This window comes from Hermetia illucens, chromosome 4, assembly GCF_905115235.1.
Source record: "Hermetia illucens chromosome 4, iHerIll2.2.curated.20191125, whole genome shotgun sequence".
NCBI classification, from domain to species: Eukaryota; Metazoa; Arthropoda; class Insecta; order Diptera; family Stratiomyidae; genus Hermetia; species Hermetia illucens.
Window position 1 is genome coordinate 152,241,322 of NC_051852.1, and position 26,523 is coordinate 152,267,844.

General features: G+C 39.7%; 1 protein-coding gene across 1 annotated transcript in view; it reads right to left on the bottom strand.

Moving 5' to 3' along the window:
- The window catches only part of LOC119656076 (protein Optix), a 53,639-nt gene that overhangs the window by 10,863 nt on the left and 16,253 nt on the right, over positions 1-26,523 (bottom strand). The window contains exons 2-3 of the mRNA XM_038062357.1: positions 25,143-25,261; positions 24,832-25,081 (exon numbers count right to left, since the gene is read on the bottom strand). Of these exons, the coding sequence (XP_037918285.1) occupies positions 24,832-25,081; positions 25,143-25,261 (369 nt within the window). The remainder of the gene's footprint in view (positions 1-24,831; positions 25,082-25,142; positions 25,262-26,523) is intronic.

Consider the following 26,523-nt stretch of genomic DNA (forward strand, 5'->3'; position numbering starts at 1 on the left):
ATCTGCTTAAATTTATCAAGACAAGCATCACGTCCTTAAACCTCAGTAGATGAAACAATAGTGCGCTAAATGAAGTACCAACAAGCAAATCGCCCGATGTTAAAAAACTGCATGAAAGCTTGAATAAGGACCCATCAAGGGAGGCCACGAGAAAGTAGGAAAAGTTAAAAGGGACGAAGACGATTTAGGGTTTCGTACCAGAGCAGAGGCAATTCATCAGACGCTGCCTCACCTTGGCCCTGAGAGCAGGGTGACCGAAGCAGTCCGTAGATGTTGTACGCTCCTCTTAATAGTTCGCAAAACACAATATGGGTGCGAATTATGTCGAACGTAAATCCGCCAACACTTCAGACCGAAGCTTGGCCGGAGCGGACCAAACAACCTAACATCAAGTGAATGCGGACTTAGGAATCCTCAAACCCTAAACAACAATTTTTGAGGTGAGGCAACGTTTGATGAGTTGCTTCCGCCCTGGTACGAAACCGTAAGCCGTCTTCGCCCCCTTTAATTTTTTAACCCTAGGTGGTAAGCCTAAAAAGAGGAATTCGTGGACCAAAAATAGTGGGAATAAGTTTCTCTCTATTTGGTTCGAACCGACATCATCATGGCACTAGGAAAAATATGCAACTGAGAAGAAAACTCACAAAAAGCTAAACAAAAGTGAGTCAAAAACGGATTCAACTCTGGTAGGGATACTTATCCAAGTGTTAGTGGAGGCAGTGATGCGCCTTCATACGGTGTCAGCCGTAACACTTTGGGAATGCAAACACCGCAAAAATCTTCTGAGTGAAAACTACAGCGAAAGTGGAGATGCGGTAGACACACAGACGACCGAGCGGGAGTGAGGTCTTGCTTTCTGGCTCAGAAGAGTAGCTACACATTTTCGTAACAGCCTCACACAGGACAGACCAAGTTCCAGTATGAGTATATAGATAAGTAGTAACAACCCTTACCGAAACCGAGAGAATAAAAGTTGATTGGCTAATGGAAGAATATGTGCCGCGTAGATGTTATACGAAGGCGTCCGATACGCTTCTTCGAGGTTTGCAAAGTAAGTCCCCGTGGCGGCATGAACTCCTCATTCGATTCAAATTTCTGCCCGGCGAATGACTTTTTTAAGTTCGAGAACAAAAAAACAATCGCACGGGGCTAAATTTGGAGATACGGTGGATGGCTCGTGGCCTAATTCTACCAATTTGGTTGGAGTCCTTCTTTCAGCAACTCATCATCGAATCGGCTCAGTAACTGTGAGCGTTTTCCCTTTCGCCGTTCGCCCAGTGAAATCCACTGTTTCGACTGTTCCTTGGTCTCCGGTGTGTACCAGTGGAGCTATGTTTCGTCGAAAGTCATGAAACGACGCAGAAAATCTTTCGGATTGCGCTTAAACAGCGTCAAAGAGTGCTCTGAAGTGGTCTTACGGCTACGCTTGTTGACCGGAGCGAGCAAACGCAGTATCGATTGCACCGAGAGCTTCCTCATTCCCAAAATTTCATGCAGGATTTGACCCATGCAGTCTTTTGAGATGCCTACTGCCTCAGCTATCAGTCTGCCAATACGAGCTATGGCGGTCTGCCAATACGAGATCGTAAATTTTGTCACGTTATCCTCCGTGGTAGCCATTTTCGGGGCACCTGAATGTGACTCATTAAAAACCTGGAAACTCGTTAAAATAATTTTTTATGGCCGCCATCCTAGGAGCAGACTCATTGTATACAGCATCCAAACGCTCTTTGACTTTACTGCGCGATTTCCCTTCCAAGAACAGACATCGAATCACCAGTCAATATTGTTCTTTTCCCGTTTTTCAAAAACTCGCAGACGGCGTGCCTGTCATTTCCACACGCGGTCAAAACAGAAATACGGGTCGCATTTGGATGAAATTTTGAAAATAGCCATGATACAAGGGAAAAAAGTGCTTCCGCACACCCAATCGTTGAGTGTGCATCGAAGCCGCCTTCAACCTGGGGTCTGGAAAGTGTGGGACTGCAAAAATTCACTCCAAGACGCAAGCCATGAAAATCCAACAAGCAAATATGCGCAAGTGTAAAATAGCTGAGGGACTTTTAAAACAAGGGGTTGGCGTCGGAAATACTAGAAGTCATTTGTTAGCGCTCACTCACACATCTTGGTATACTCCATACAGTAGGGGAAGACAAAAATCCCTACTGGTAAAAGCACCATAATTCTAGAAGTTTCTCGCTCAAACCACACGATTGCAGAAGAATAAAAGTGTTAAACTTGGAAATTCAAATTCCCGACATCTGTGACTGTGATATCGCATTACTAATAGCAAACCACGGCGCAGAACAAGTTCAGCGGAACTAGATGATGTTGCGAAAGCAAAAATGGTTAGAACCTTGTAGCTGAAAAAACTGAATTATTTTTCCTACCAAAAATAGCATGGTTAGATATAAATCTCCAAATTAGGTTTCCTTAATAGTGGCAACGCAAGAACTATGCAATATCTAGATACCAAACTAGATTCTAGGTTGATTTGCTTAGCACTGACACACTGATGAGCATCATCGTACCATAGAGATGAGAAATCTGGACGGATATATTAAACGAGAGTGTTAAATGCCGAAAACGGCTTATAGTTTTAATTCAGAGGATAACCGCAATAAGAGTGTGTTCTGAATATCCAATCCAGACCTCAGGCACACTTTTAAATGCAGCAACGAAATACCGATTCTCAAAAGAAGACTAAAGAAACCGAGTAGGAAAATTGAATCTCCAAAAGAAAATCAAGAGAAAAAATGCCCCAGGTCGAACAAGGAGAGTGTCTTACCGATGATCTCGCATCATTTTACCAAGAGATGACAAATATACTGAAAAAACTGCAGAAGGGAGCTAAACCCGAAACACTGATAATACCGATAAATGACCTTACATATTTTTGGAGGCTGCACAAGGCTAAGACAACTCATTTATAGGTTGAATTGTATAAAATTAAGGTAGAAAGGTGACTTCTTGTTCCAATTTAAATCAGACAAAAACAATCCAAAAGATTTACGTAAGAAAATGGAACCTGAAGCTGTAACAATAAAACTGGGTAGAAATCACGCTCTTCTTGAATACAAGGATTTGGATGAGATGTCCTTTCTAAATTTTCTAAACTTTAGAGTCCCAACTAGAACTACAGACAGCATCGTACAGCTTGATAAAGATTACCAAGTGGTCCAGGACCTTCTACAATGTGTCGGAGGACAAAATCGATGTCGCCATCATCTGCCTGGAGATCCACACACAGTTGGGTTGGACTGACAGATGAGAGCGGGAAAGCGACAATATGGACATGGGAAAAATGAGCCATAGAAGAAACAATGATAATCCCTGAGAGAAACTTAGTGCTATATTTATCTACAATTGCAATTCCGCATCTAATCTCCCGGAATCACTGGTAAAAGTTGGGTAAATGTTACAAGGGATCATAATCCTACGAAAAAAAATATTTGATCGAACAGTCTGAAGAATGTGGTCATTAAGAAACGGACGTAAGAGTTCGCAAATGCTGAAAGTGATGCATGTTGGATATGTCAGGAACACATTAGCCAAAGACCTCTAATAGCACCGTAGTGAGGACTATTCATACTATTCAATGAAATCCTGCATAAAAACAAATCTACCTTCGAAAATAGCTTTAAGATGAAGGGGGGTAAGGGTTCATAGATCAGCGAAAAATTACGGCGAACCTACTTCCATTTCATGGAAATGAAGGATTCCACGAAAATTGCCAGAAAACCTGGAGACGCAATCAAGGAAACAAAAATATATTTGGATAGCTACACATATATTTGGTAGCTACACCAACAGCACAAAGAGGGGGATGGCAATGAACGATTGTGTAGCATACATAACGACGAAATCTATGAGCGATACCACGATCATCTGGTTGTCGATGAAATACGTCTCAACAGGTTGCGGTGGGCGGTCACCTAATCCGTGTGGGTGAAGATGATCCTGCCCGGAAACTCTATAAGGGTAACATCTATGGTAGGAAAAGGGGTGGCAAGCTCTGCCTCAGATGGAGCGATGGCGTATGCCAGGACGCCAGACAGCTTTTAGGGATATTGAATTGGTGGACCTCAGTGCAAAACCAGGTGCCTGGAGTTCCTTGCTAAGGCGGTTATTGCGCAGTTGATGATGATGATGCAGATTGTGGGAAAAGACCTGTGTACATATTGGTGACATGAAGGCAATGATGAGCCTTAAAATCGCTGTCGTCTGCGAGCGCTTTAAAGATCAACATAACTGGGGGTTTGCCTCACAGATGAAAGCCGAAAGATGGCGATGTATAAATTAAGCTATAGAGAAGGGCAATAAAAAGGTATATCTATATACAATTGCTATGCAAAGGACTATACTCCTACGATAATAGCAGGCGATTTTTACCCATGGGCTAAAGAATAGTGTAGTCAAGAAATGAGGGCAAAAGTCCTTATATTACCAGAAGTTCTTTTTAGTCTGAATATTGCACCTGCACTTTCAAATACTTGTTGAAGGGGGAAGAAGGGTTGGTGATAGATGTTGCATGTACTAGCGACACATTAGCTAAGCCAGTGGATACCAGTGGAGAGTACATACACACTGGTCAACAGGACTAAATTTTTGAAATTAAAACTTAACAAGAACAAGAATAAATTGGCCTAGGAAAACAGTGGTAAGATAAGCAGTCGAGAGGTTTGATGAAGAGATGCTCAAAGAGTTTCTGCTGGAAGAAAAGATAAATGTCAAAGTGTACTTGCCCCCAAAGTCGAGTGTTGAATTTCAGAAAGTGTTTTCAAATGATGAGATTCCGAAATACTTGATTCAATGCCAGAAGGAGACGATACAAAATGGTTTAGGAAAAAGAACGGGTCGGTGTTGCTGCTGGTGTGCAGCGTTACCGAATTTCTCAGGGGAGGCATCTGCGCAACGAAATAAATTAATATCAAAATTGTATCCGACCACATTCGGTGTCAATCAGGAGTCCGTCTTAGGCCCACTCCCGTCAATATTTATGTATAGCATAGTGATGACACTACATCTTTCTACTAGCGTCACAAGCGTTGTTTTCGGGGAGAATATTTAATTGATAGTTGTTTCACGCCTTCTCGAAGGGACCAAAATTGACGCGAATGAAGCAATTTGTGGTATGAAGTTCTGGTTGAACAATCTTTCCCGGATCATAAGATATTTAACGATCAGCTGTCGCCTTCTTATCTCAAGAGTGGTTGGCTCAATCCTATGTAGTCCCACTGTGGTCAACTGCACTGGAAGACGAAATAGTAGAGAAACAGAAGCTGCGAGTAGGTTGTGTTTCCTAAGCGATTTCTGAAGAAATAACACGGAAGATATCAACCTAAATTCGCCAGAAAAAAGGACAACATTTTCATTGTTGAACATATGACATAGGAAAATTTTTTGCTCACCTCACCTAAACTATCACTGAATAGGAAGAGAGATGGAATGAATTAAAAAAAGGCTGGTCGGATATTTTGAGATACCTCGACAAGTACGCTATAATTGTCGGTGATTTTTGAGAGGACACCGGGTTTATCGAGTACACTTTTGTCGCTTTAGTCATCAGAAATGACCGTATTGCTCCGAGAGTCCGACGATTGTAAAGATGCAGAATGTCCTTTTTCAATGTGTGAGACTTGCTGTTCCAAGGGTCGAAGTGGATGTTATAATTAGAACACACTTAAGATTCGAATACATTCTGAAGTTGAAAAAGCGATGACAGCAAACCATAAGTTTGTTGTGGAGCTATTCTCTCCTTTGGGGAGTATAGGGTGTCAACGAGGTGTTCCAATTTCAATATCATTGTACTTGATCCTACCTAAACCGTTAAATCTAAGGCAGCGAGGCAGCACGAAGCCAAACACAAACGAGTCAACGAGATTGGGAGGATGATGTTCAACCAACTCGGCCCCTGCACCATGAAAAAAGCTTAGGCACCAGATAAATTCTGATCAAGACGTTCGAGTTACCATATGGCAGTCCAAAAGTGAAAGGCGTAGGAAGTATTTTCGTAGGGTCGGGTTTTTCGAAATAGTTTCAAGGCCAGGTTTACACTAAGCAGTTCAAGTCATCTCTGGTGCCATTTTTCGCAAAAGGACCATTATTTGCTATGCAAACTTGTTGGAACCATTTTGCTTTGACAAAGCTTCCGCTGACCTTTTCACGCTTGAATAAGTTAGGTTTTCATGCTTCAATGATTCCTTTAACACTCTAAACTGTGCGATCTTGAATGCTTGAATCGCCCTCTTCATACTAAATACTGGCTTCAAGTTTACACTCAGAATGCTCTCAATTTGTGAACTTTATTCAAAATTCAATGTTATGCACACAAACTCTATTTAACATACAAAACATTCAATTGACTTTTAATCCTCAAATCCAAACGAAGCCAACGCACTGCTCAAGGGGGAGCTCCGCCAACCATCCATGCTTCCACATTAGAGGCCGCATATTTTCATTTTCAAATCAGGGAAAACGTAATCTGAGCTGACATCAATGTGCATCTTTGATGTCGACAATGTCGCTTTGTATCTGTGTATTTACTTTTATTGATTTGTTATTGTTTCCACTTTGTCTTAAATTCAATATCAAGTACAGCACAAAGGGGAGATAATGCTGGAAGGAGGGCTCAGTTCTTGGGAAATATATGAAAAATGCATTAAACAATTTGTTGTCGCCATTGTGTTATATTTCCCCGAGTGTGTTTCAAGATATCTTCCATATTCTTCAATTCACTTAATCCGGAAGTAGAGATTCTTGTTTGGAAACACACATTTTCGGGATTAGTTTGCCTTGAGGATTATCGAGTTCTCGTTAAGAGAGGTTTTGATATACAAAGAGTGGAGTAGAAGTGGAATGAGGGACGTACGTTTTTCCCACTTGAATGTGATATGTGAAACGGAATAAACAAATTATGTGAGAGTTGAGACCAAGAGGGTAGAACAGCTGAGATAAACTGGTTTGACAGATTTTCAGTACTCACATCTAGTCATTCGTATTCCAAAGAATCGTTTTCTATGCATTGAAAAATCTTGAAACGTTCAAAGGTCATCCATTGAACCATTCCTTTCCAAGCTGTTAACCCATCAAATATATGACACCGCTGGAGTGAAAGTCGAAACGCTTTAACACCACTCACGGATCGATAAATGGCAAAAAATTCCAGTAGTGACCAATGGTCAACTTAATTTACTGTCCTATAATAGGAAAAAGAAAATATTACACTCGCTGACCAGATCTCTACAATTAATTATTTAGAAAGTTCCAAACAATACGAATGCGAAACAAATTGTGCGTTATTACCATCTTTTTTTCCATCTTCATCCAATTCACTCATAAAGTATGAAATTCATCTGTCAGTGAATCTGGCGCTTGGATTCATTGTGATTTTGCACGCTCCGCGAAAGCCAATGACTTGCAGATTCGATTTGGATTGAATGGCGCTGTTGACGTGGGCCAAAGAAATCGGAATATCTGGCACAATCTTAGTCTGTTTAATATAATTGTACTATGCACTGTAAACATTTGATTATAAAAACAAATCTGAGCTTATATACATTAGATAATTGTTGCTGGAAATTTTAATTGGTCATTGTGGTTATTTTTCCTAGTATTATTTCTTAGAAGAGATTGTGGATTTGCTTAAATTGTATTAGCTTTATTGGAAAATAGATTAAATTGAAGGAAATAGAACTCAACTTGACACTTCCTATTGATATCAAAATGTTTCATATGAAAGCTATTGGAGCTAAGAAATGGCCTTCATTAACTACGAAATATTTTCATCTGCATAAAAGATAATTATTTATCGGAAGCACATGAAAAAGATCAAGGCTGGATTTTCGACCCCATCATCCGAAGGGATGAGAAATTTGAGGAGGAAGAGGAAGGAGGTACCCTCTCTTCAAACCCCACGAAAATTCGTGGCGGGCGCCCACCCTTAAAAAGGTAGACTCCTCAAAGTGAGGTTTTTTGATACCATCGTGCTAAAGTTTGAATTTCCAACCCAACTCCGTTAAGGGAGAAGCCTCGCTGGAAAATCGCGGTGATTACCCTCCCCTCCCCCTTAAAAAGTGATGGCACTTCATTTTAATGTCATCACGGTAAAGTTTGATCTGCCAGCATCACCCTCCGGGAGGGGAGGATACGCAGGAGCAGGAGACTATTCAAGAATTGTAGTAATCATCCTACGTTTAAACATTATAGCCTTAATATGCGCGCGGGTACGGGAGTAAGAAGGTAGCCCCCTTAAGTAACCCCGCCACGATTCTTTCACTACCAATAAGCTTAATAATGATACGAAAAAACCCCTTTCCAAGGCACCCTAACTTTTGAAGAGGTAATGACCGTTATGGATCTTTCTTGGGAGTAGGAAGGCCAGACTTTTTCTGTACTCTTTTACCCTCTATTTTTCTTTACCCACTTCCCTTCCGGAGGTGGGGTTGACAAACTAAAATGTGCCATGATAATATAAAAGTATCCCTTTTGCGGCGCTATAACCTTTTAATTCAGTTTGATCGCCACGATTTCTTAATGGCGTTTAAGAGGGAGGACTTTTATTTTTCTAACGAGTTTAGGGAGTGGGAGTTTCCTCTTTCTTCTCAACCTTCCGCTCCCCCTCACACTTTTCCCTGATGATATAAAAAAACACTTTCAGGGTCCTTAACTATTAAATGGAGTAACTGCTTCCTCCTGGAACGAAGTTGAAAATTCAATCTTAAATGAAATTGCAATCATTTGTGTTCGTCTTTTGCCTGTAAAAATTTATGGCGACAAATTTGAATTCCTAAAGCACTCGCAGCGTAGCTTTTTTAAAGGCTGTGACCACAACAAGTTAGAGAAGAGATCATCATCTTCACTCTATATACCTTGTTACTCCTCCGCTCCATGCAAATGTCGACATTGAAAAGGTGGACCTCACCTTACCCTTTTCCAAACTGGGTGACCCTTTGGGGCTGGGGAGGTCATAGAGTCAAAGGAGCTGCTGCGATTTCTCGACAAAGTTAAAGAGGAAAAATAGTGCTTTTCATCCTATATATCCTTCCCACTCACTCGCTCCAGGATTAGGTTAAAAATCCAAATTTCACAATGATAACAACAAAAAGACTCTGAGGCACCAGGATATTTTAAAAGGGGTGACAACCATCACTTTTCAACAAAGTTGGGGAGGAGGACCTCACCTTTTCCCTCCATTAAAAATTAACAACTTATACTACGCTTCACTTATATATCGTTTCATATCTTGACAGATGAGGTGCAACTTTCTTAGGAAAACGAATCAAGACGTAAATGAACTGCGTGGTTTGTCCGAAACTCAACTCCATGGCTTAGCCGAAAACATGGTGAGATTGATAATTTCCTTACCCAGGCAAATCGAGGCCGCAGACTGCATATTTTCCAATGGAGTGGTGAGTCACACTAACCTTACCCTCTTTTTTTGCAGCAGATGTGATGGAACTCGTCAGCAACACTATTCAGGACCAGGGAAGCTCCCTTCCGATCACATTATCAAAGACAGAAGGAGCCATATTGCGCATTTGATCTCTTCTTTTTGCTAGGGTGATTGAACTCGACCGGTGAGGGGGTGGGAGGTTGTTCCTCCAACTAAACAATTTTCTTCTTCCTCTCTTGTTTCGTTGGTAAAAAGAATTCCCCTAACTCAAAGGCTCCTTAAGGGGATCATCCCGTGTGTCGGGTTGGAGAAATCGATTTTTTTTTTTGTATGAATTGTATCTACATATAGTGGAGAATATGTGGGCAAAGGTATTTTCCGATATTCCAAGTCGTTCAGAAATTACAGTTTTAAACAGGTAAGGAGTTTGTAGCCGCGGCTAGAGTACTCGAGAGAAAGAGCATCGAATCTCTCTCTATCTGTTAGTTTTTTACCTGAGCCTTATAAATTCGAACGAAAGAAAAAGATGGAAAACCAATCACTTGTCTAAACTTATTTCCTATTAAAAAGGATAATCCAGTCTAGAGTGAGCACTGAAAGGCTTTCAAGCTATACTCAGTTATATTTTGTTGTAAGTATTGTGCTGTTTGTTTGTTCAGTAATTTTTTTAAATGGATCGTACGAAGGGAGATCGCTTTAACGTTCAACGTCATGCTCGCACTAAAAAACGAGTATTTCATGGGATTCGATACTTATCAGAGAAGAAAAAGGACTTCGCATCAACATCAGCAAAGAAACTTTTAGCAAGCATGAACATGGATGTTCCAATTGCGTTTTTTTGCGAAGTTTTGTATATTGTATATTGAATTTTGCTGGAGTTTTCTCCGGTATTTTTGTAAATAATAAAATATACGTAGTAGTAAAAAAGGAATGCGTAGGACATGTGGAGAAAAGAATGGGAACGCGGCTTAGAAAATCAAAGAAGAATCACAAAGACATTGGTGGAAAAGGGGCTGGAAAACTTACTGATAAGGTTATTAACGATCTCATTACATTTTTTGGGCTAGTTATTCGTCGACACACAATTTCGATAGATGGAATGAAGCAAGAAATTTGGGCAACTTTCTTCCATAAATGTTCTACAGACGAAAATCCTCAGCATCAAAATGGTCCAGCAGGCGAGGACAGTTGGTGCAAATGGCGCAAAGCGGAAGCAAAGGAGAACTGGATAGTTTCCACCACGAGAAGGCACCTTTGACTGAAGAAGTTCAAATAGTCATCAAACCAATCTACGAAGATTTGTCACGAGATGATCTCTTGAACAGCTGTTCAGGAGCAGAGACCCAGAATAACAATGAGTCGTTAAATGGGTTGATCTGGACTTTCACTCCTAAACACCTTCATTCTGGGGCCAAGGTCGTAGAAATAGCCACTTTTCTGGCTGTAATTATTTTCAATGAAGGATTCAATGGCATTCTCAAAATCCTAGTGACAATGGAATGTCAAATTGGTCACATATGTCAAGTTTATGTCGACCGCCGTAATGAAGCGTGAATTTGCCGGTCCGAACGACGATCCACTGACCTCGCTAAAAGAGCCAGAATTTATACCAGAGAGCAACAATCGCCCTTACAAGTCTTTTTTGAAGAAATGGCGGGTGCTCTCTATGGACCAGGTATAGCAGAGTAATGCTGAGTTAAAATTTTACTGTTGATAACGATAATTGCAATCGGACGGGTCATTTTTTTTTCATAAAAAAAGCCGTAAAAAAACACCAAAATACAGAAAATTAAGTTTAAAAGCCCACCAAAAATTTACCTTAATATTTTCTAATTATCCTAGTTTGCGGACCGTAGAATATTGTCCACATTAAAATGCCGTTTAATTTTTTTTCTTCAGATTAACACAGCGCCCTCCAGTGTGGCAACAGAAAAACACCTTTTTTGGAGATGGGTGCATAAATTGACACGTATTCCGAAAACTAGCCACAATATCAAGCTGAAAAATTTACCACATATACTAGAGATATCAATAAACATATGGTGAACGTTTCTATCTTTATCCAGTCCTCCAAAATAATTTTTCAAAAAAAGACAAAAAAAACGGCCTTCACACGGGATGACCCCTTTAAAGACCGCCTCGAGCTTTTTAACACTATTATAGAAGGCATTATGTTCTTCTTCATACGCTACCCTTTCGGTGTGAAGTTGGAAATGGAAATGTCAAAACACTCCCCCCCCCTTCGGGGGGTTACCACAGTGACTCCTCAACGGCGTTATAGAGGAGGGACTTCCAATTTCCTCTTGCATACTTTGCTCAACCCCTTCGAGGCTGTGGGAGTTCAGAGGCTGCGACGCTTTCATAACAGAGCTAAAAAGGAGAGACGTTACTCTTCCTCCTACATACCCTTCCGAATCCTCACCTTTCAAGAATTAGGTTGAAGATCCAAACTTCACCATGATGACGTCAAAAAGCCAGCTTTGAACAACTATGACGTTTTTAACGGTTCGACCGTCCTGAGTTTTCAATTTAATTGGACAAGGGAACCTCTCCTTCTCCGTCCATGGAAAATTACCAACTAATTATGTATACTATGTTTAACTTATGTACTGTACTTCACTTGCAACTGGACAAAGTGTCATAATTTCAGGAACTGATACCGTTTGAAACTTTTCGTTTCATTACCAGGCGAAGCGGATAGATTGCGCGTTTTCTCATGAATCTAAGTACGTCACTGAGCCGAAAATATGGTGATTGATTATTTCCTTATTCTGTTTCTAAGCGGGCATGGAGGTTTCCAGTCTTACTTGCAAAATTTTGGAAAGGCAATTCCCTGACTGTACGTTTCACAATGAAGTGGTGGAAAACGTCGATCATACCTTCTTCCTTGTCGAAGGTGGTATGAGATTCTTCAGCAATATTGTCAGGTGGAGCCGTGCTACGCATTATGTTCGGGTTCTTTTTCTTGAGAGGAAAACTGGGCTCACCGGTGGAGAGTCTAAGACTCAGTCCATAAATATATCCACCTTCCCCATCCCATGAAAATGAAAATGAAAAGTTTATTTTACGATTTTCATTTCATTTAGATGGAACATGTGATTTCAATCGATTCACTTGGGGTCCAATTGCACGGAATGAAAATTTTATCGGTTGACACAAAAATCTAGGTAGGGGAATGTCGTTAGGGTCGAACCATTTTTAGAGTCATGTCCAGGACCATCATAAAAATTAAAATTAAAATTATTGTTATATATTTTTGAAAAGGTTGAAACAAACAGAACCTTTTGCCACTGGTTGTAGATTAACAAATAGAAAACATAAAAAATGAAAGGTATTTAAAGAAAATGTAGTCAAGACTGGGCCATGATGTCAGAGTTGGACCTTTTTTGAAAATCGGTAAAAAAATTAGACCTAATATGACTTGAAAAAATAGGACGAGTCTTATTTTGAGTGTGACATGGTTTCTTTATCAAATTGCAAAAGATTTGTAAGAAAAAAATTAGACCAATTCATAATTTTGAAATTGAAATTTTTGTCGTGTTCGCGCACTTTAAGTGAATATCTCTCTTGCACTTGATGTTTGCAACCTAGTTGATGCCGTTCAATTGCCGTGGCATGGGCTGCAAACACATTACGCAAAATTCTTCTTTCTCGTCTTCGTCAGAGGAGGGCATTTTTTGGATAGACGACATCGCAATGCTGGAGTTTAACTGCCTGCCAATTTGACGTTTGATCGTTTCTTCGGTGTATGTGAATCTTCTCTATTCTTTTGTTGTCTCACGCAATTCTTCAAGGTTTGTGATGAAGTGCAAACTGGGCTTCTCATTGAGTGGCGTCCTATGCTTGACTTCTTTGATGATTGGCCCAATCGAACTAAAAATGGAAGGAAGGATGGACTCACGGAACGGTGGACTGACTCTACGAAAAAGTTCCGACCCTATCGGGCAATGCTAAAATTTATGTTCGCATTTTATTACGTGATAACCACACAACGTATTGATATGTTCACCTTGTTTTACTCCGTAATTTTGTCACTTTTTATGCGTATAGACTAACACTTTTTTCCGTCGCTTTCTGACCCCTGTCTTCATAAAATGTCACAAGAAGCAACTCCGTACTCGGCACTAGAAAAAGAAGCTCTTCTATTTATTGACAATAAGAATTGCCACGCTCGCAGAGATGGCGGTATAAAACAACGCAAAATTTCGACTCTTATGACATCCTCTATCCTTGTAAGGGAGGATGCTAGGCTTTTCCTACCCCATGGATTTTTAAATACACATGGTCTGATTGTGAAAACTTGTTACCAGCAGGAATTCTCCAAAATCCCTATTCTTTGACTAGCCAGGTTAGCAATCATTGGAACATCTGTATGACAGTCTTAGGATCTCGCCAAAATATGCATTTTTTTGGAACTTCTCGCCGGTTTAAATGGTTAAAGAGTCAACTCCAGAATGATAAATATTTTCGTCCCTGGGGCTTGAAGACATATCCACGTGGTTTTACTTTGCTCTCACAATTAATGATTTTTCATAATTTTCTAGATAACTACCATATTCCTCTCAACTCAGAGAACACCAGAGAAATCCAGGAGAAAGGAGTTTTTCCAGGCACAAATAGTATGCAAACTTATCCCAAAAAGACAAGCAGACGAGTTAGCCAATTTAAAGTTTGTAAGGTTGCAGGGAATTTGTCAGTCCCTTTTGAGCCAGTGAGTCGTGGATGCACTTAATGGCAAAGAAAGACGAATCCTCGCGCACCTGCGATAATTGCAAATTGCAGATAAGCTGCATTGCCTAATCTAAAATATTCTTCCATCTACAGCCAGATACCCGTGACACTCATAGAGATCCAGAATACCGAATCAGCAGGATCAAAAACCGGTGAATCTGGACAACAACTCGATACAGGATTGTCCAGGATGCATGGAAATTCGATTTCAATTCCAGGTCAGGGCCAAGTTATAAAAACAAAATATGAGTACTAAAAATTGCGAAAAAGGACCTTAAGTAAATTTTCGAAGCTGTACCTGTTGCCAACTGATGTGGGATATAGTGCATCAACCACAAGTTCATATTTGGTTGAGTTCCTCTTAGGACTTTTCGAGATGCTAGAATTCTTTTTCTACTGCTTTATGACAACGTTGCTCCTCCTGGGATAGTGCATTCCCTTTATAGCTTTTATAGCCTTTATTCTTTTTGTACCAAAGTTGGAATGTGGCTTAAAAACGACGTTGACCGTCTCTTAGTTTTATATAGGATTTGATTGAAGATGTATATACTTCATACCATCTACATTTTTGAGTATACCACAACAGTGGCGAAGGGTTTGCCGTTCCATGAGGCGGACTCTCCCCATCTGTCGAAGATAGGTATTGCTTTAAAAAATGAAACTCGAATTGGCCATATTAGGTTTCCCTAGCGAGAAATCTGGACTCTTATTGGGTTAGGCTAATTATAGCGAAAAATAGAATAAATTGATTTAAAGGTGACATTTACACGGCATATTGCCTTATCAATGTGGAGAATGCTGGATAGGTTTGAGTTGATGGTAATGTCAAGCCAGAGAGCTAGAGGTTTGTACAGGTCTTTAAGCTCATAAACAATTTCCAAGTCATCTTCATTTAGTGACAAATGTTTGGCATTTCTAGTTCTACCAGAATCATTTTTGGCATTTTTGGTAGAACTCGTTAGGTATTTTTAATAGAACTCGTTCAAATATGAATTCAGACGAACTAAACCTGAAGGTTACTGTATGGGCAGCTTTGTCAGCAAAAGTCATTTTTGGTCCATATTTTTATGAAGACCAAAGAGGACATGCTTTTGCATTTAATACAGTGCGGTATATTGTCATGCTACAGAACTTTTTCGATCCTGTGCTACAGAATTTCGATGATTTTAATCAATAATCTTGGTTTCAGCAAGGTGGGGCAACATATCACACCTCCAATGACTCAATAAGTGCAATTCGCGCAATTTTTGGGCAAAAAGTGATATCCAAAGGAGGTGACATTAACTGGCCACCTCGTAGCCCAGATTTAACCCCAATGGGTTTTTTTCTTTGGGAATTCCTTAAAAGTAAAGTTTTTAACAGGAATCCAGTATTTTTTGAGGAATTAAAGGAACAGAAATTGAATAATCAATCTAATTTTGTGAAAGTCTCTTAATGCTCCCCCCCTCAAATTGAATGGAATTCTACTGATATACTGATCATTCTTTTGAAAAGCTAGAACCCAGGCCTCGGTAATCTACTTGACTTTTTTTACTTACTTTTCGACAAGTTTGTCGATTTTCTTCCAGGAACGCGATTAAAAGACCGGCTCCGGCTCAATAGGTTACGGTGGGCGGGTCAGTTAATCCGCATGGATGAAGATGATCCAGCCCGGAAAGTCTCTAAGCGCAATATCTATGGTAGAATAAAAAGACGAGACACACCCTGCCTGAGATCGAGCGATGTCGTAGGTCAGGACGTCAGATAGCTTTCAGGGATATCGAATTGGTGGACCTCGGCGCAAAACCAGGATGTCTGGAGTTCCTTATTAAGGCAGGCCTAGACCGGATACCGGTTGTTGCGCCGTTGATGATGATGAGAGGTCCAAAGTGTTGCCTTGTTTAAGCAGGCCTGACGATAAGCCGGCATATTTTTTTCCTGGGCCCAGATTGTCTCTTTACCGCCCTGTAGGTTGAATTTTGAACCTTTAGTTCTATCCACCTACCTTCCCTCCGTTTTAAAGGAACAATTAAAAGTATTCTACTTGTTTTGGATACATATTCCATATTTTGAATCGCTCGTGGGCATACCACCTGGAAGTGACGCAAGTCCACCGTCAAATAAAATTCTTCAGATACTATAAACAGTTCTAATCTTGCCATGTGCGACCTACCAAAAACGACCCGTTTACAAGTTGGATAGGAAAGAAAATGGAATTTTTAAACCAAGACAGGGTTTTCCAGTAAAGACCAATCAAATGCCCGTTAAATCAGCTGTTCTATCTTCGAATAACCACATTCAATTACAAACCATATCCATGTTCTCTTGTATTGTATCTTGTATCTTGTATTAATTTCAATAATACAAAACGGATTACAAACAGAACTTAACATCTGAATCGAAATTGAATTTGTGGTTTATAAAACAAATGTATTCCTAACATGACTTTGATGGTTGAACGCATCCGAAACAATTGTTAACCAAAAAATTGTTCTTTTCTATCTGGAAATCTCCAAATCAACACCTAAACATTATTAATGGATACATATGTAACTCAGGTGAAATCAAAGTGCAATTATGTAATTACTCTCTTGTAAGATGAACCCAAGACTAGTCCTTATCGATCTTATACCTTAGCAGGTTGGTCGTTTTTCAATTACCAACTGGTGAACAATAAAGTTGCGGTCAATTGCAGAGATCCATCATGGTCAGACCTTTTGTTAGCTTTAATCTAAAATGATTTATTCTTAAACGAACTGAGGGATAATATTCACTTTTATGTTACAGAAGGATTAATTTCAGTTGGCTTAGTTGAAACAGCAGGCTCTTCTCCTAGAAATTCAGGAATAACCCCAGCTTCGTCGGTTGTCAAAAAAAGAAAAAATCAGTAACCTCGAGAAAACCAATATGTAACCGAACAAAGTACAATCACCCTTACCGTCTTTTCAGCTTCATGTCCACCTCATGGCCACAAACAAGCGGGATCTAAATAAAGGCACCAACATTAAGCCTGACACACCAAAAAAAGCGAATCAATTTCTTACCACATTTCGCCAAGATATCAAATACCTAAAATATCTACAAGAGACTGATTGAAAATTAATCTTTATGTTCTGTAAAACCCCGAAACAGATTACAAATGAGATTAACTTCACACATTTATAATAGCAGCAAAGTAGGCAACTAGTTCAGCCGACACCATAGAAATCTGAGGTTATAGGTTCGAGGATTGTTCAGTAAATTGAGGTCTGATCTCTTTTCTTCTGTAAGACACCTTCACCCCAAAGATCGTGGTCAGTACCGGATCAGATAGTTACATTCCAGGGAGTCGATTAAGACATAAGTATCAGCTTTCAAATGGTAGAAGTAAAAAAATCAACACCTTAGACCTAATGTACCATTAATTACATTTTTGAAGGGAAGACAAATTGAAGAATATCTGGACAGTATGGAATGAAAGATGCTTAGACTGAAAGATTTAACTTGCGAGGATGAAAAATGGAGGAGCGTTTTGATATCTATGAGTTAATTATGATGATGCGTTCGTTTATTATAATTTGTGAGAATTTGTACAGATGGATTTTATCAATTAATCATGGATATAAGCCTGGATTATTTTGAAAACATAAGGGTTCGATCAGTAGCCTCAACATCCAGGTATAAAAGATTTTATAGCTCTTTTGTGAAAAAGAGTTTCTGGAAAGAATCCTTTTCCATGAATGACTAAGTCCAAATTAGTAGATAGCAGCGAAGTTACGATAGCAGAACTGCACTATTCACCACGAGAGTTTGGTAGTAAAACTCTGTTCCTGGCTCCTTTAATACACATTTTTGAATTGCAGAAAACCCGAGGTCAACAAACAAGATTGTTTTGAAAGTCAACGAGATACAATTTAAGGATAAAGATCCATGATAAATAGTTCGGTGCGGAGGCTAGGAAAAGTAAGTGCAATCCAATTTTTAAATCTACTAACACTTTTATAACTGTCATAGCTCAAAAACTAAGGCAGATATAGTAAGCGAACTGAACGTTTTCGTCCTTTTCGAAAGTCAAAACCATCCCTCTGCCTACAGAACTATTGCTTCTACTTGTTTAGTTGCAACAACTCCATCCTTTCATTTGGAATGGAAATTATTAAAATAAATATATTTTACTGCCTACCTCAGTCCAAAACACTGACTGTTTGCCCCAGATCATCTGGTAGTCGCTTTCGTTCAGCCAAGCTTTTCGATAATTGTTGGGAACTCCTATGCCATTCTACATTTCAAATTACTACTTTCTTACAACTGACGTCACCAATCCTTGATCAACTATCTTTCCTGTTATGACACGATTATTGACACTAGGAATAATGGGCTTGGTGGAGTCATCATCGCATGGAGCAAGGACATCGCCTTTTGACGATTAAAACTTGAAGGTTTATAGAAGCACCCGTCTGAACTGCGAACAAATCCTTCATACAGAAAGTTGTGGGGGTAGATTACCTGGAGAGGAGAGATAGATGGAGACTTAACCATCAGAGCTGTTTGCAAAGCCAAGCCTATTGACTTATCCAAGGGATGTTCCCTAGATGTCCTTGTTTGCAGCATAAACTTCTCCTTTTTGAATAACGACCAACCGAATTTCTTCAAATCTCTATGATTCGCTAAACAGATTGGCTTAATGCCAGTAGCTCCTTAACAGACACTTGTGCACTGAAATTGCATTGGAATGCCTTAAATATTACATAGCCAATAGCAATCACCTGTGGAACACCTCAAAGGACGACATAGCCGATAGCCATCACCTGCTGGTCTCCGTGAAAGCAATTAAGACCGCTTTTCAAAGCGAAGCCAAGTTGCTTGCAGATGCTTCAGGAAGAGGCTCAACATTGAATATTTTGGAATTTTCATCCAAAGAAAAATGAAGCAAGGCCATCAAAAAAGCAAAAAGGGATACGTGGCAAAAGATATGGGCCTCGCTTAGGAGTCACAACCGAGAATATTCAATAGGCTGATTCCTTACGTACGGATAATGATCGCCCTGATGACTAAGATTCCAATAATAACCGACTTTCCTCCCAAAAAGTTTAGATTAGGACAAGAAACCTGGCTTTGTAATACAGGAGTCCTTATCTGGTGACCTGTTCTGCGCTTTTAACCACCACAAGGCACGTTCGGCAACACGAATCGAAAAGATTACCGAAAACTTGCAACAAGTGACAGAATTCTCTTGCCAAAGCAATACTAGTACACCCTCTAGATCATATCTAGCTTAATTTAAGACACCCAGAAAGCTAGTCCCAATCCCCCATAAGGACGAGGGTCTTGATGATTTAATAAAAATCTCGACCCATCTCTTTGTTAAATGAGTTTACAAAACTGATCAACTCAATGGTGGAGACTGCACTTCACATCACATTATCGTTAGCAACAGGTTGCCACAAGGCTAGTATTAAACCTACTACAAAACTTTTCAGCATCCAGATGAGGAAGTCATCATCATTGTTGCGACCGGAGACTTGAAGGAGAAAACCAAGGATCTGATCAGGTGGCAAGTCATTGCTTTTCCGAGTGAGTGTGCTAGACTCAAGCTACCGCTTCATTTCGATAAGTTCAACTCAAAAGCGTTCGTAAAAGGAGGAGTGGTATTCTTCAGACTTTACATAAATAGCCCACATTCTTCAGCACGCTAGTCAGGTCTTCGCTGATCATAGTAGACCATGTAAGCAACATTGCAACCAAAGTCAGAATGCAGCCAAAATCCTGAATTTCTAGTTTTGTTCCAGCTCGAGCCTGCATCCTAAGAAAAGCATTCAGACTATATAGAGAAGTAATCAAATCATCACATCAGGTGGAACTATGCCATGTCCCGAATCCATCCACTGCAAACGCAACAAAGAACCTTACATGGGAAATCGAGTCTTTAACATCTACACGACTTACAACCTGCCTTATCCCTGCCAAGTTCCTTTGCTTTATATGTAATTTACGCTTTAGCCAATGAAACCCCTCCATTTTTTAGGAAGACACTTTTGTTAGCGAGATAAATCACCGGATACAAAGCGAAGAGCCTTTCTATTTTCTCTTCCATTGGACCAAATCCTTATGCCAATAAAGACTTATCAAGCAGCTTCAGAATGGGAATTCGATTCCATTTCCAACAATATAAAACAAGACCTACTCCAAATTCGACTTATTGAACGCTATGGAAGCTGGTTCAAAATAGAAATGACCAAAAACGGTGAAAAGATCGGACAACCCCAGTCAGTTTGAAGAATAAGGACTACCTGATAGTTGTCACTGATGCAGCAATATCCCAGCACATAGTAAGCTGCCGGTCTTCTCGCTGAGGGACGACTATAACGTCCGGCTGATAGTGTAAGAAATGTTGTGGTACTGTCTGCAGACCTCATGGCAATCTGGTAAACTTCCAAAAAAACTCATGAAAAGAAGAACGCCATAATATAGTAGTAGACCTGCTCCACGCAAGTATTCATAAGTCAAAATCCTGCGAACTGGCCTTATACGAGGTTAAATGAGATGAGTGGAAATGACGTCCGTCTGAACCTAGATCCCACGTCCATTACAGTAATTTTTCAATAATGTCAAAGCCCACGAGGTTGACAAGTCTACTCACAGTTCTATATAAAAAACTAGAGAGTTTTGCCTCAACAACATCCATTGTGCACATCTACAATATGTTTAGTAAATTTCGCACGTTTTACTGGTCCCTCTCATGGCTCATGGTGACTCACTCAAGGTCGAAGTATGAAAAAGGAAGGCGCCACTTACTCTCCCAAGCAGAAAGATCCGAATTCGGCACCGCTCTAATTAAATCCTCGAAAATTTGATGAACTTTTCTGTCTATAGCGGGAAAAGAGATCAATAAGGATCAAATCTTATTGCAGAAGTAAACTTTTCAGTTCTTTTATTAAGCCAAAAGCCCAATGACAAGGAATACGCATGCCGAACGAAAAAAGGAAGCAAACTGGAAAAGCCGATTACGTCAAGAAGGTCCCCTCCCTCTCAGATGCATGATAATGACTCTTATTCCCGATAATAAGCAAAAAACATACACAGACCGGGAAAGTCCTGTTTGGGATATGAAGTACTCGATATTGGAATAGCAATGGTTCCTCGAAAAGGGATGGTGAAACCAAGCTCCTTAGTAACGCTGCCGCCTAGGCGAAAGCGAAAGGGGACATCGATATTCCCAGAGAGAGAAAAGGATTCCCAAAGGAAAGAGAAAAAAAGTCTTTTTCCAAGATCTGGAAACCTATTTTAGGTTGGTTGTCAAAATCGTCGATATAGATCACCAAATCCTTTTCGCTTATAGACTACGCTTTGTTGGGGGCCAAAGGAGCAGCCCCAGAATGATCGTTGAGAGGCACAGAGAATTATTTTACTTTTAGGATTTACATTCTCAAGCGTACGTTATCTTGATCTTTGACAATACTCAAATCTTGAATTTCGTCCGAGCGATTATATCAATTCAACGCTCTTGACCTATAAGCCACATTGATTGTGAAAATATGCTCATTTGGTTTAGTTGTCCCTTGGAAGTCACACTCTTGGCCAAGTGTCAGCTTTACCATTTTCTTCTGCTTCAAATGAATCCCAAGGGGGTTCCAATTGATCTACACGCATCTTTGTGAGACATGGAAAACAGCTTTCCAGGGCGGAACTGGATACTTCATGAAATTTATCGGCGATTACATCAGGTGGCAGGAGGTTGTTTTCATCAAAAGTAAATCTGGAGCAAGTAATAAAATTCAAACCGCGGAAATAGTACATGACATGTCAAAAATCCTCAAAGAAGTGGAAATTCAAAATGCTTGATGACTTCATATACCAGGGTCGGTCAAATATAAACGGGAATTTGGTCATCAAACGCTGTTGGAGAGCAAGCAGCAAGCAACAAGCAACAAGCTGAGGTAGGCGAGTCATTTCATCTGAATGGACCAGGAAGTCCCTGCCCAAAAGGAATATAAAGCCAATTTCTATGGGAAGAAACAACGAACCATGTCCTGTCTTCGGTGGAGCCATGTTCTACGACAGATTTTTTTTAGCGAAGCCGAATGGATCAACTTGACGTAGGACAATGAGCTGCTAGAACTTTCAATTACTGTGCGCCTACGGCTGACACCGACTGCCGCACCATTGATGATGGTGATGATTTAATTGCGTACAGGTCCATCAACTAAAAATCCACGCGACCTATGTATGCTAGTGGGGTCATGGTATACGACTATGTGAATGGAAAGTTCCAAATGACTTATACTTATAAAGCTCTTGAAGCAAGGAGGCAGGATGGTGAGTGTGCCAGACTCAGGGCAGTAAGGTTTGGAGGCTTTGCAAAGGTTTTTCGCGGGATACGACGGATAAAATTCCAATGACAGGAGAGCTTGGAGCAGACCTTGCAAGGGCTAGGCTTAACACCGACCCAATTTTCTATCCTGATCAAGGAAAATTGATCTCGCTTGTAGTCTATTTGGATGGCTTTACAATAGTCTTCATGGGGACTATCGAAAATTTGAAAACTGACATACGTCAGAGTTTGAAGATCTTCTCGATCGAGAACTTGGGAGAAGGCAAGTTCTGCATCGGAATCGAAGTTTCTCGGTGCAAGATTTGTTATACGCTAACTCAGACAGGGCATTTCTGAGTTCAACTGAGTACACCTTCAACGCCAAGGGACGACATTGTGGAAGAGACCGAGGGAGGCACTGACGCGGAGAACAAGAATCTTTCGCTCTGTGAGTTTGTGCTATCCTTATATCTCGTATAAACCGCAGGGTCAATAGAATAACAACTACAGGTTGGCTACTTGGAACCACATTGCCAAATCTTGGTTTCACCAGCCAAGAAATTCTCGGACATGTTAATTCAGAAGGGACGGACTCCAAAACAGACGGAAAGTAATCGAATTTCGAAAATACCAGATTATTGCCCTGTCCTCGGTTGAGACTGAGTTCACGGGAATCACCTTTTCAGTCAAAGAAGCCATTTACTTGCTCCCCATCCTGACAGATTTGGAAGCAAGGAAATCAATGGTAATGGGCGTTCTGATGAGTTCGTTGTCTACCACTAAGCACCTCTTTCGCGTCAACATTACAATTTGAAACAAGAGGCGGAAAATTAGTACAAATATATTGAAAATCGAATTTCTCACCTAGTTTTTCACAAAGTTGTCTCCCCAAGGAAGATAAATACTTCGTCTTTTCGTTCATCGTTCAGGATTAGGTAAACGAAAGATGGAGTCTCACAATTGGCTGAACTAGAATTGTAGCAGTCGTTCTACACGATCAGCTAATTTATATTCACTTTTTTCGTTTCGATATGAATCTTTCCCTTACTATCTATTAAATATCTATACACATATCATTGAACTTGCTTTAAAGTAAATGTCAAACTTTCTTTTTCACAACTTCCAAACCCTATTCTCTCGGGTTCTTACAAATCCTTGAAGTAGGAAAAGATATAACTCAGCTCGAGCCAATTCAAGAACTCATAACATTTCAGACACTTTTAACTCTACATCAGATTTTCATATCAAATCTAAAATTTTACCAACTTAGCCTTATCCCGATTAGGATAAGTAGGCATGATCCACCTAACCAAAAATTCTACCTAACATCACCATCCAATGCAAACTAACCTAATCTTCCTCTAAACCAAACCATATGCTGACAAACTCGTACCGTACTAAAGTAGTCGTATATGCATCTCAAATACTAAGTACCCTCTCCTTTCTTTCCAGTAAAAATCTAATCTCTCTAATCTTTTGGAAATACCAGAACAAATCCCAGCCATTAGCACTAAGTACTCGCTAATCTCTATTATTCTCGTTACTAATTAACTTCTGCTTATGACACACAGTGACTAGGCCATTTATCTCTAGGAGGTCCTTTCTTTGCAAAAAGATTGAAAAGTATCTTTCGTCACTGCTGATATTGTTCTCTGGAAATAACAAAAGATTTCTAATTTTTCCTGGTTTTGTTGGTGGTTAGTTGACCGAATGGTTATGATTGATACGTGCGGTGCATTGCGGTAGTAGTGACCCCAAAGTTAACTTATTACCGCAACTTTATTGTGGGCTATTGATTTTTCTTTTCTTCTGGTTTTGTGAACTACCTAATTTTGGAAGGTCCCATCGTTATGTGGCTGTAAAATAATTAGTCATTATGTCCAGCGGATTAATATTAACTTCTGGTCAGCCTCTTTTTCGGAGGAGTGAAGGGTTTTATGGCGTTTTATTGTCTAATGCGATGGCTATGATAGTGTCCCACTAATGGCGATGAAATGCCTAATTTTATGGTCAGGTAATTTCTGGTTAACACCGTACAGGTGTAAAGTTCAGAAGGCCTTTAATTTGAAATATTTGAGCACTTATGAGTGTAGCTGTATCTATTATCTCTTGCTCATTGAATAATCAACCATATTGAAACTTGTTCTTCCATTTCGGGAATTTCTAGGAATTACCAGTTATCTAGCCACCATTTTTTTCTTTTTTTCTAAAAAGATAGATGCTCTTGTACTAGTTTTTCCACCCCATCATTGCAAATCAAACTGAACATAATACTGAAAGCAATAGTTGCTGGAAAATTGTCACCATTTTGATTCTGAGTAGATCATATATTGCCTTATTCAACATATCCCCCTTGTATTGATGAAATATAATGCACGTAACAAATATACATATGTATCTGAATGTAGTGACATAGATATAGTGTAGTTTTCCTTACCTGTTTTTCGCAGCAGCTGCACGATCGCGTTGACGTCGATTTTTAAACCAGTTCCCGACTTGTGTTGGATTCAACCCTGTTGCTTTAGCTAGTTCACGTTTTTTCGTTGGATTCGGATAGGGATCTTGTAGATACCATTCCCGAAGTAAACTACGAGTTCTCTCCTTGAAACAATGTGTCTTCTGTTCACCATCCCATATTGTCGGTGGCAAAGGGAACTTTTTTCGTACACGATATTTGTCTACTGGTCCTAAGAAATGAAAAATATTCGTTGTTATTGGTTCAGATACTTTGATAAAGGGTAAATTTACCTAAAGGCCGCCCCCGTAATTTTTCTGCTTCAATGTAATGCGCTTCGAGCCACATTGCTTGAAGTTTTCCATAAGATTGTTTTGTAAATTTATGATTTTCAATTATTGCATACAATTCCCTGTAAAGAAGAAAAGAAAGATTTGATTGAAAAAAAAGTTTTACAGTTGTCATACTAATTTCTTATCAATAGAAGCTAGAATACGCGAAAATACAATTATATCTGAGCCTTCAATACTTCAATTAACCTCACTGAAATATTAGTGGAAAATGGATCAGTTCAAATGCATCTAATGAAATACATTCTTATCTGAGTTTAACACTTGAGTATTAGGATCTTATCCTTAATTTGTATCTAAGATTTAACTTGTGTGTTTACTTGCTCGTTGAAAAATAATATAATAAAATAAAATAAAATAAAAAAATTGCAGTTGCAGACGAAATTTATTTGGGTTTAATTATAATAAATTTTTAACCTTGCTAGAGCCAATGGATGGGCTGCAATGTATATCGGCACATCTGTTTGTGTTCTAGTACACCAATAGCTTAAGGGGGAGGTACGGATTTTTTTCCGATTAGCAGAGAGCAGAGAGGACAAGGGAAGGAAGATTTGAGCAAGAGGCCTTTCTGCAGCGATGTTTCAGCGGGTTTTATAAGAAACTGGCCGCGCTTATTTCATATCTGAAAAGTCTGCAGAAGTGATGTACTGCTTAACTCAAACTAAAGGACAACGCTTGGCTTACGAATACGGAGTAGGGACACGCGTAAAAATACCTCAAATTAGCTGTGATAAAAAGTCTGCAAGAAACATTCAATTCTTCCTTAAGGGAGGAAAAGGGTTGGTTTGGTTTTTTTTATTTTTTTTTTTTTTATACTGCAAATACTGAAATATTGTCAGAAAATTTGACGTCATTAGAAGCAAAACTGCCCTCAAGACTACTGTGTCCTTGTTGTCGACCTCAGGGATAAATGAGTGAGCTTTGAATTTATAATAGCTGATGAGATAAATATGCAACTGAAAGCCACCTCGGCCGAAATCTGCTTCAATTTAAATGTCTAAATTATTTCAGGTTCTCAATTGAATCTTCTTGTCCGTCATTAAGAAGGCGAAAATCGCATATGGAAAGCAGAACGCAAAACCCAGGCTACTACTCAAGACTGAAAGAATTAATCGTAGGATGAAGTAAAAGGATGCTCTGGAGCATGGAGCAGCTGCAGGCGAGTTGCTGTAAGGAGCTGGAAAAAATCGCTTCTACATCTCATTCACGGATCAAATTTTTAATTGCGTTTTTCACTAAACTTCTATTAAGGCCGTAGTCAAAATTTCTCGAAAACCTTTGGACCGATTTCGATTAACATTTACACATTTATTTTACCTACTAG